The sequence below is a fragment of the Nanorana parkeri genome, unplaced genomic scaffold (genome assembly GCF_000935625.1).
Source record: "Nanorana parkeri isolate BGI_ZX_2015 unplaced genomic scaffold, ASM93562v1 scaffold438, whole genome shotgun sequence".
In the NCBI taxonomy this organism is placed as follows: domain Eukaryota; kingdom Metazoa; phylum Chordata; class Amphibia; order Anura; family Dicroglossidae; genus Nanorana; species Nanorana parkeri.
In genome coordinates this window covers 481074-492662 of record NW_017306706.1, presented here as the reverse complement: position 1 = coordinate 492662, position 11589 = coordinate 481074, and the positions used below count along the sequence as shown (strand labels likewise).

At 42.9% G+C, this 11589-nt stretch overlaps 1 protein-coding gene across 1 annotated transcript in view; it reads right to left on the bottom strand.

Annotated features, from left to right (window-relative positions):
- Positions 1-11589, bottom strand: part of LOC108790014 (potassium channel subfamily T member 2-like) — a 424109-nt gene that overhangs the window by 50641 nt on the left and 361879 nt on the right. The window contains exons 25-27 of the mRNA XM_018560180.1: positions 8239-8519; positions 7754-8139; positions 7024-7578 (exon numbers count right to left, since the gene is read on the bottom strand). Coding sequence (XP_018415682.1) covers positions 7024-7578; positions 7754-8139; positions 8239-8519 — 1222 coding nt within the window. The remainder of the gene's footprint in view (positions 1-7023; positions 7579-7753; positions 8140-8238; positions 8520-11589) is intronic.

The following is an 11589-nucleotide window of genomic DNA, read 5'->3' as shown; positions in this document are numbered from 1 at the left end:
GCCCCCCCCCCCCCCCCCCCCAGTAAGGGACAGCTGAGAGGTATGCTTGTCCCAATATAACTATCTATTGTTTGTGTCTATTGTGTATTGCGTCTTTATGTCCCAAAACTCTGGTCCAGCTTCTCTGATACTGCACATCTCAGCATTTTGAATCCACTGATGTGGACTACCAGTCCCACCATTTGCTAACAGGTGCTTGTAGGACAGCAAGTTCCAGTAGTGTTATGGTGGTCACAGGTTGCCAGCAGTGCTATCCATATATGCAGGACTACAAGTATTGTAGTACCAGTATTGCAAAATATTCTCTGTGAGACTGTAAGTGCTAGTACTTCTAACCACTATCTATAAAGCTCAAAGTTCTAGTCCCAAGATTCCTATGTATTCCTATGTTAGAGGGAATGATTAAGGACTACTTAGTAGAGTTTGTTCAGGATAATGGCATAGTAAATGATAACCAGCATGGATTTAGGAAAGACCATTCCTGCCAGTCCAACCTACTAACATTCTACGAAGAGGTAAGTAGAGATCTGGATATAGGGAGGCCGGTGGATGTAGTATATCTGGATTTTTCTAAACCATTTGACACGGTACCACATAAACGCTTATTACACAAGTTGAGGTCTATGGGCATAGATGAAATGGTGTGTATATGGATAGAGAACTGGCTACAGGCACGGGTCCAGAGAGTATTGATAAATGGCTCCTTTTCAGATTGGTCTAGGGTCATGAGTGGCAAGCCCCAGGGATCTGTGCTAGGCCCCATGCTATTCAACCTGTTTATTAACGATATCGGGGAGGGAGTGAATAGTCATTTTTCCGTGTTTGCTGATGACACCAAAATCGGAAGGGTGATAGACACGGACATTATAGCATTACAGCAGTACCTGGATAAAATAGGGGAGTTAGCAACTATATGGCAGATGAGGTTCAATGTTGATAAATGTAAAGTTACGCACTTTGAGCTTAAAAATAGGCAAGCAGATTACACAATAATGGGAACTCCACTAGGATAGACACAAATGGAAAAAGATTTGAAGTTTATTGTACACCATAGGTTGAATAATAGATTGCAACACCAGGCCATAAACAAAGCAAGCAGAGTATTGTCTTGTATTAAAAAGGGAATGTACTGCAGAGACAAGGCTATAATTGTGACATTTTATAGATCACTGGTTCGGCCTCATCTGGAGTATGCGGTCCAGTTTTGGTCACCAGTCCACAGAAAGGATATCCTTGAACTGGAGAGAGTCCAGAGGAGGGCAACCAAACTAATTAAGGGGAATGGAGGACCAAAAATGTGAGACAAGGTTACTAAATTTAAACATGTTCACGCTGGAAGTGAGGAAATTAAGGGGGATATGATTTTCTTGTACAAGATGTTCAATGGAAATAGCAATATCAGCAATAAACTCTTTACGGTAACCTCCATAACAAAGACTAGAGGCCACCACCTAAAACTAGTGGAGAAAAAATGTAATCACAAGGGGCATAGGGGCTTCTTCACAGTAAGAGCGGTCAGGGTATGGAACTCGCTGCCACAAGCATTGATTTCAGCAAAGAGTGTTGAATCGTTCAAAAAGCATTTGGACGATTTCCTCAGAGACCGCAACATACAGGGGTACAGGTACACTTAAGAAGAAGAGGACACATGGACTCATCCACACTCATACACATGTAGATTCACCTGATGTTGGATCGGCTGAGTTGAACTCCTTCTGCACTTCGGGTCAGCCGAACATGCTGAGCATGTTCGGCTGATCCGAAGCCACACGAAGCAAGCCGATGTACGGCTGATTTCAGCCGATATAGGGCTGAAATCAGCCGTACCAGCCTGAAGTGAATAGCCGAACGGTGTTCGGCTCACTTCACTTCTGATCGGTCATTCACTCGGCTGCCCTCGGCAGCTTTGTGAATAGACCCCTATGTAACTATGTAACTAGTATTGCTATCCAGTGCTTGTGATACTGCAAGTACCACCACTGCTATCAATTATGTGTAGGAGTTCCCATACACTTGGAAGGCCTGGTTATTAGACTGCATTTTTAATGAGCATCTTGCTCATCATTGTTCGGTTCAGTTTCACAAATTTTACTCGAAGTTTGAAGTATGCAAAGTTAGTAGCAAATCCTGTTGCAGTCTTTAAAGGGGGTTATCTTTTTATTTATTCTGGCCATATGTAGGGCTAATGAGCAAGCTATTGTCAAACAAAAGGCACAGTAAGCTGGTACTCACATGGGGGGCATGCAACAATTCCAAAATATAAAAAAAACAGTATCTGCTCCTATACCCAATTGTAATCAGCTCCAACACACACCTTCATTTAACTGGCAATAGGCTGTTTACAAGGAAATTTTCACTTTGCAAGGGTATTTTTTCTTAGCTCAGTGAATAAGGTGAAACTCTGCTGACTTTCATCATTCAGTCATGTCCATACAAAAATATATTTTTTTTAAATTTCTTTGCGCATGATTGAATATTTTTTGAGAGAATCTTCATCACATTCACTAAACTAAGTGAAACGTTTATAGTGAGGTAGCTGGGTTATCTATTTCTTGAAATTATTGGCTACTGTGACTCAAAAGACCAAGAGAAGGGCTATGCACTGTGTTATATGATGTTCCTTATTTCTGGTGGTGAACCTGTGAACTATTAAACCAATGCATTTACCACAAACCTATGGCAGCAGCAAATCTAAATCTCATTTATACTGGTAAAACACTTCCTCGCTACATAAGCACTTAGATTACCGATAATCAATAACTTTAGTTTTAGCAGGTCAACCCAAGAGCTGACTGATTGAAGCTAAAAAGTGTTGGTTATATGTTTAGATGAAGCATTGAGATCGTGAGGAATGCTGAATTAAGTTTTCCTTGTTGAGAAGAACATTACATGTATGAAAACAGCATTGTGAAGGAAACGGGGAGGAAAAGAACTTCCTGTGTATCATAGATAAGCATGCACATAGAGATAATGTAAGAACATCTGTGAAATTAATGAAGTTGAACTGGAAGTGGGTTTTCCAACGTGATAAAGATCCAAAGCACACCAAGGAATGGCTTAAAAATAAGAAATGGAGGGTTATGGACTGCCCTAGTAAAAGTCCTGATTTTTTTTATCCTTGAATTTTTGTTGGGGTGGATCATGAAACAAACAGTTCATGTAAGAAAACCAACAAACACCTGTCAACAAAAGGTATTTTGCATGGAGAAGTGGTAACAAATTCCACCAGGTTAATGTCAGAGACTGGTGTGCAGTTTTTCAAAACACCTAAAGCAATACTAGCTTTTGATGCCAAGGGTCCACTTTCTTCTTCCACAACACATTATTACATCTATTGATATTTTTGGTAAATAAATGATTGAAAAGGCTAATTGTTCTTGTGTCCTTATTCAAATAAATTACATTTATCTGTAGACAACGTTTGAATAAAGATCTAGAGGGTTATTCGCTAAGCTGTCGAAGGCAGCTGAATAAATAATTGAACTGAAGTGAAGGCAGCTGAAGCCTCTTCGGCTATTCACTGTAGCCCTGTATTGCTATTTGAACTGTACATCGGCTGCACTAGGCCCGCTTCACCTCCCTTTGGCTCGGCTGAACAGCCTCAACACGTTTAGCTGAACCGAAGGGAAGAACCAGTTCGTATTAGCCTATGCAACATCTGGATCAGTTGAGGTGAACATTCGGCAGTTCATTCCCTGCTGTAAACACCTATTCTCCAAGGGGCCGAACAGCAGAAAGTGAATAGCCGAATGCTCAGTCAGTCATTCTGTTCGCTACCTCAGAGGTAGTGAACAGAATAAAATATGTTATGTAAAAGACAATTTTTAAAAAAAAAACAGCGCAGGGTCCCCTTCCCAATTCATACCAGACCCTTTAGGTCTGGTAAGAATGTTAAGAGGGACCCTCGATGTTAAAAAAAGGGTGGGGTTCCTTGCAAAGTCATTCCAGATCTTTTAGATCTGGTAGGAATTTTATGGGGGACCCCCATGCCCCCCCACCCCCAAAAAGAAGTGGAGTCTCCCCTATAATTCCATACCAGATCCTTAATAGTGATGGGCTCCATGTTCGAGTTGACCAACAGTTGGACTCGAACATCGCTAGTTGGTGGTGAGCTGCTGGAAAGTGGTCTGCTATTCCCTTCCGAAGATGAAGACCCAGGTGAGGTGCTGGCAACAGGGCAGAGTGCCACGAGCCTCTGCCTGGCAACGGGTACACCCCCGGAGTTCCAGGGAGAGGAGGCAGATGGCCTCTCTCCCCAGAAGCCTTGTGATTTCCAGGGAGAGGAGGTAGCTGACCTTTCTCCCCAGCGGCAGATGGAGATCCAGGGAGTGGAGGTAGGGTATTTGCCCGCCGAGGAACCCACAAGCTGCTGCGCACTGCACAGTGCCGTGTGAAGCCCTGATTGGGTAAAGCAATGTACCTAACCACAGGTCAGGTGCTTTGCTTTACCCAATCACAGCACAGTGCACTGTGAGAGCCATGATTGGGCAAAGTAATTATGACTTTGCCCAATCATAGCTCACACAGCTAAGTCCTGTTAGGTGCCGGACAAATGTAAACAGTTGGGTGGAGATAGCTAGCTGTCACCTGTAGCTCCATCCAGTTGTTTATATTTTCCAGGCATCCGTCAGAATGGAATTCAGCAGCGAATGCAGTCAGAGTACGTGGCGAGCGGATGGGTTGGCCGGCGTCAGGTTCTTTTTTGTATATTTTTTTTCATTTCGTCGAGTTGTCATCGCGATTGACCCTAGAATTACGTTGTGGATCCATTTTTTTTAAATACAAGACTTGTCAAAAATATGTCTGTAAAGGGGTACCATGCTGTGCATAAGCTCCTATGTCCGCACCCCCACAACCAACGCCCCAGGGCTTGTAGGGAAAATACCTTTGTCCCCATTGGCACAGGGACAAGATGCTTTTCCAGAAAAGCACCCTCCCAGTGCCGAGGGCATATAGCCTAGTATGACAGGGAGGAGGGCTCTCGCTCATCCCCCCCTTTCCTGCCCTGCCAGGCCTCTGTTCGCATCAAGGGTCTGGTTAGGAATTTTAGGGGGACCCCACATTTTTTTCCCATTTTGGGGGGTGGGGTTCCTCTTTACAATTCCTACCAGACCTTAAGGGCCTGATATGACTTTGGGGGGGAACTCCACATGCTTTAAAAAAATAATAATTGTAACTTGGGGTCCCTCCTAAAATTCCTACCAGACCGAAAGGATCTGGTATGACTTTTGGGGGGGACCCCACACTTTTTTTCTTTTTTAAATGGGGTCCCTCCTAACTTTCCTTCCAGACCTAAAGGGTCTGGTATTGTTTGGGAGGGGGAACCGCACACTTTTTTTTCCCTTTTTATAAATGTAATTTTTTGCTGCAGCAGGTTCTATACATTGTACAGATGTGCCACTTTACAGGCAGATATAGGGGACCCCCCAGGCACGATATTTAAAGGTATTTATCATTTTTATTGTTTCACTTTAAGTAATGGTAAAATCACTGCTCCTTTAACCACCTCCCGTCCATGGCCATTCCTGAATGGCGGACTGGAGTTTGTAGGAGCGGGAGGGCGTCATGCCCCTCCCCCCGCTCGTGTGCAGCACTCAAGTGGGGAAACTGTCAGCATGTAAACAGCCAGCGATGGCTCTAGAGACACCCGATGGCTTGAATGAGCTGCGGGTGTGCCGGAACAGCGACGCTCTCAGTGGACATCAAGGGAGTCAGTACACAACTCCCTTTGATCTCTTCTCCTGTCCCCGAATGCAGGAAGTGATGTATATTACATCACTTCCTGCATTCAGTGTCACTCTCCGGTACAGAACACTGGTGCAAAGCTGGTGAAGCAGATCTCTGCTTCATCAGCTTCTCTGGGGGTCCCTAGGTGACATTAGGGGTCTTGAAGACCCCTGATGTCTCCATAAAGAGAACCTGTCATGTGAATTGGCTATCACATAGGGGATTTCGTAGTCCCCTATGTGATAGCAATAAAGTTAAGTATAAAAAAAGTTTAAAAAAAATTAAAGCATAAAAAAAATAAAGAAGCTAAAAAAATAGTCTCAAATAAAAAAAGTTAAATAATACAAAAATGTTTTTCAAGTTCCCTGCCCCCCACATACATATGCAAACATGCGCTGAGTGCGCCAACGTGCAAAAATGAAGATTCTGCCTATTGTGCCGTCTCCCAGATAGCAAGGATAACTTGCTACAAACTTGTGGCAGGGTTAATTTGTAATTCTTGTTAACTTGCTGCACACATTCTTGGCAAGTTGTAGACGTGCAGAACATTTGCAGCACAAGTTCTAGTTGACACTTTTTGAATTTGTAGCAAATTTGCTTGACAAGTCTACAGCAAGAGTCCTGCAGGTCTTAGCAAGAGCTCTGCAAGCTCGCTGGTCTAGATACTTGCAATGCAGACTTGCTGTAATTGTGCAACAAAATTGTGAAGCTTGGCAAGTCTGCAATAGTTTAGCAAGTCATTTTCAAACTTGCGGCTCAATTGCTTGCTATCTGGGCTATGGCCAATTTTGGGTGTGGTCATTTTCTGTGTTTTCACGGGCGCGCACAATTTTAAAGCTAGACATGTTTGGTGTCTATTTAACCCGATGTGACCCCGGCTTTTATAGTTTACCAAACAAATGGTGTGATAATACATGTTTCATAACATTTTATAGGGATATTTTTTTGTTATATAGTAAAAAAATAAAAACCTCAGTGGTGATTAAATACCACCAAAAGAAAGGTCTATCTGTCCCCCCAAAAATAGTATACAATTCAATTCAGTACAGAGTTTCATTACGGAATAAATGTCAGTCACTGAAAAATGGCCTGGCCAGGAAGGGGGTGTAACACCCTGGTCTTCAAGTGGTTAAAAACTGTATTTTTAAAAGTGTTTTTTTCATTAATACATGTCTCCCAGGGCAGTACCCAAATCCCCATACCATTTTTTTTTTAAAGAATATGTTTTTATTGAAGATATTTTCACATACACATAAGAAGACATTTTTGCTCTAATGGAACGGGCCAGCAGTTTACCACTCTTATTACCATATTCATGAAAGTATCGCAGGGTCAGATCCCTGTGGCGTAAGTAGGCCAGATCTAACATAGAGTGAAGTTCCGCCCGGCAAGTGACAATTTCTTGATATAGAGACGGGGTAGGTGTCGATTTATGTTTTAATTCAGCATCTGCCAAGTTAGTCAGAAGCTTGGAAATGTGTTCGTTCCTTTCTCTTTTGAGTCTAGCGCCATGCTGAATTAGTATGCCATGCAGGACACATTTAAGCGCCTCCCATTGTACTGGTGGGGAAGTTTCGTCCAGTGAGTGGTGTTCCCGGAACTCCCTAATTGCTGTCTGAAGTGCCTCTAAAATAACTGGGTCCCGCAGCAGTGACTCATTGAGTCTCCATGATGTAGAACCTTTAGCAGTGCCCGGTACCGCAAAGCTGAGGAAGACAGGAAAGTGGTCTGACCAAATTTGTGGTCCAATGGAGGTGTTCAGTCGCCAGCTGAGCAGGGAGTGGGACGTGAAAAAATAGTCTATTCTGCTGTATGTGGCATGGGGAGCCGAATAGAAAGTGTAGTCCTTCTCTGTCGGGTGCAAGGTGCGCCAGATGTCAATCAATTGTAACGCACGTAGGCGTTTACGAACTACAGTCAGGGAGGGTAGGGAGACGTGTGTCTTTCCCGCGGAGGAGTCTAGTGTCGGGTCAATAACAAAATTAAAATCCCCCCCGACTTAGAGCCCTCCGCTTGGCAAGGGTACGTCGCGACAGATCCGGGAACAGAGATATTTGGGCCCCATCAAAGTCCAGGGGGCCACCATGTTGCGCCTTAGACATTATCTCCTCTTTAAATGTGTAGTAATGCACCCTGCACAGCACATCACGTGGACGGGTCTCTTTGGGATTGCGAAAACCAGGTACCCGATGCACCCTGTCTATTTCAATATGCTCAGTCACAGGGCGGCCCAAGAGGGTGTTGAAGATGCCAACCACTGTGGCCCTAAGATCACGAGGGCCCGTGGCCTCCGGGATCCCCCGTAGGTGAACGTTGTTGCGCCTGCTGCGATCTTCTTGGTCATCGATCTGTGACCACAGGGTATGCAGGGTCATGGCGTGTTGTTGGGTCGCTTGTTGCAATTCGTTATGGCTGAAGACACGGCAGGCATGGCAGTTTCAATCGAGTCCAGGCGGCCGACTCCAATTTATTAAACATGCCCGCAATGTCTTTTTTCGTGGGCAGGAGTACATGCGGAATGAGGTAGGGATATCAGCATCCTCACCCTCCATGTCACTCTGGTCGGGAGACTCCCTTCCACCACTAGTTCGTGTCGACGGCAAGGATTCAGGGGATGAGGGAGATGGGGACGGGGCCCGCTTCTCCTTACCCGTCGCCATCTTAAGTCCTCGCGGCGTCTGAGCAGAGCGCCCTGCTCTGGGGAAGAACGTCTCAATGGCCCGTTTTCTCGTCGAGAGGGTCCTCGAATCCTGTGAACGAGTGCCCTTCTGTGTGTTGCGACCCATAGAGACCTAAATAGGTTCGGTATTGAAGGTTAGAAATCCGCTGGTTTAGGGACAAGAGCCGGAGCTTCAGAACATGCGACTGCTCACGGCCATAGCGAAACCACGCCCCCCCCATACCATTTTTATGGCCAATAACTTGCATATAAGGCTTCAAAATGGGAACATTTTATTTTCAGAGTTCTGGTCCTATAGAGTTTCATTGAGTTTGAATTCAAACTTTTTCCATGTTCTAAAGTTCTACTTTGAACCAAACTCTGGTATGTTCGGCTCATCACTAATTCTTACACCTAGCACTGGCCTAGTAGGCCTTCCTGCACCATACCAGGCCACATGTCCTTAACATTGGGAGGGTGCCAATAAAGACAAGGGCATTTTCCCCCAAACCTGGCCCGGTGGTTGTGGGGGTCTACAGGCAGGGGGGCTCATTTGCAGCTGGGTACCCCCCTTCATAAAGGGGGCACCCAGATGCTGCCCCCCTTGTAGATAAGGGGTAGTTGTTACCCCTACTTATTCACCAAAGAGTACCCAAAAAAGTAAATAAAAACACAACACCTTGAAAAAGTCCTTTCATTGAATAAGTCCTTTATTTAAAGAAAAAAAAATGACATCATGACTTGCTCCATCCATTTGTTTACATTTGGCCTGGACCAGTCATTTTGCTTTGGAAGTTCGGTGGCAGCGAATGGGTCCGTGAACAGTGTTTTTTTTTTCTATGTCGGCGAGTCAGCGGGCGCTGTTCAGCGTGATTGATGAGGATCTACATCATTGTCATTGGCATTGAGAAAAGTGCTTTCCAGAAGGTCCCTGAAGCTGTGTACTTTGGCTGCTGTATGCCCTATTGAGGATAGCATGTACAAAAGCCCTTCGGTTTGGCTGAACCGAAGGGTTGCTGCAGCAGAAGTGATCCAAAGAATTAGCTAAATGTTCGGCTACATCCTTTGGCTCTTTAGTGAATAACCCCCCAAATGTTTGACTATTTAAATATGTTAAAAAAGTCAACAATTTTCATTGCGGTGTACTTACTTTTTCACATGACTGTATATTCAGGATTGACTGAATCATTAAACAATGAAATGTGTATATTTTAGCAATGTATACGGGCAGATTTTATCAAATCAATGTGTAAAAACACATGGAATAAAAGAAAACACCAGGATAATGAGGACAAACTTACTTGAGATGCTGTTTCTCGAGACTGACATGGAGAAAAGGAGGGAAAAGAAAACAGATACAAACAACTTGTTTAACCACCACAGGTAAGACAAGACAAGAGACATGGGGTGACAATGCATGTAAGGGGAATAACAATACCTTTAAACTAGAATCTTTGTCACTATATTTAGGGATGTTCAGATACCAAGTACCAAACTCGGTACAAGTACATGTACAGATACTTTTTCCTCATGACATCACAACCCCGCCTTAGTAAAACAATTGCAGGTGTGGTAATCAGGTGATAAATGCATAGTCTATAGCAAGCACCACCTTCACAGATATGCATGTACATCATGCATATCTGTCTAGGCGGAGCTTGTTATAGACTATGCATGTATCACCTGATTACAACATCTGTTTTTACTAAGGCGGGGCTGTGACATCATCAGGATGTCACATGATCATGGCAGACTTGGGGATTAACTTATTTTCACAGCATGGTGTGTATATATGTGTTTGGTTTCAGTTACATTTGCATCACTGATATGCCTGATGAAGGGGATCTTGTGAGACCCCGAAACTTTGTTTTTTTATGCATTGTGCTATGTCTCATGCGTCAATAAACAGACGCCATTGATTCATTACTTGGAGTGTCTATGTTATTCTGTATTTACCCGACATGACCCCGTATTTTATATTTTACTAAAAAATTGGGGTGATAATAAATGTTTCATAACATTTCATAGGAAAACAGTTTTTTTTTCATTGATTCATGTCCCCCAGGGCAGTACCCAAAACCCCATACCCTTTTTATGGCCATTAAATTGCATATAAGCCTTCAAAATGGGGACATTTCATTTTACAAGTTCTGGTCCCGTAGACTTTCATTGAGTTCAAAGTTTGAGTTAGAACTTTTTCCATGTTCTAAAGTTCTATATAGGACCGAACTCAGCCCATCACTAGTCGCTCAGCTGTCCTGCTTGTGCAAGAGCCACAATGTCTTTTGATTTATTGACTTGGAACAAGCATACAACCATAAAAAAATATGGATTTGTATACGTGTTTCAAGTCAGGGAGTCAAAAACTACTGAAGCCATTGGATCAACATGCCAACCAACAAAACAGAATATTCAGTTAGCAATTATGCGTGCTTACATATGAGATCCTTTTAGCCATTTATAAGCAATAAATAAAATGTATAATACATTAATCTCTGTTGGTGTATAGGTCATTGTTTTCATCTTCTACCTTTTTACCACATAGTCAACAGGCACACGTCTGCTAGTTTATAATAAACAAACCATTATCATGAGAAGGAAAATTAAATCAAACATGTGGGTGTCACAAAGGATTCTTACAGTAAAACAAGTGCAAAGAGAGAGATACATTATAAGATACAAAAGGAAATTAGGGCATTGGAAGTTTTATAGAGAAAAACCTTATTTGACATGCTGAAGAGGAACCCCCGCCTCTGTAAAAATCCTTTTGTTTTCATTTAGAGAAGCCAGCTCTCCATTCTATTGGTGTTTCTCATGTTATATGGTTCTCTTCTCTGAAGTGTGGCACTATGTTTACTGAAGATGATGTATTATAGCATCTTAAAACTGCCTCTTGAAACATGCCTGACCTGTGCATGAATTCCAAAGCTCCCTAAACACTTGCCCTACTAAAGCTGAGAACAAGAAAAATGTCAATTTCTGTTGCACATAGAAGATCCTACACATGTCTCTATTTCAGTTTCTTTCTCTGCTACTTCTTCTCATTGTAGGATCCTCTGCAGGAACTCCAACAACAAACATTGACATATTTGCTAATGCACTAACCTTTATTTACAGAATAAAATATCTTTAGTCATAAATATTGTATCATTATTAATGTTGTTTTAATATATATTAATTTATAATATATACATTTAAATCAT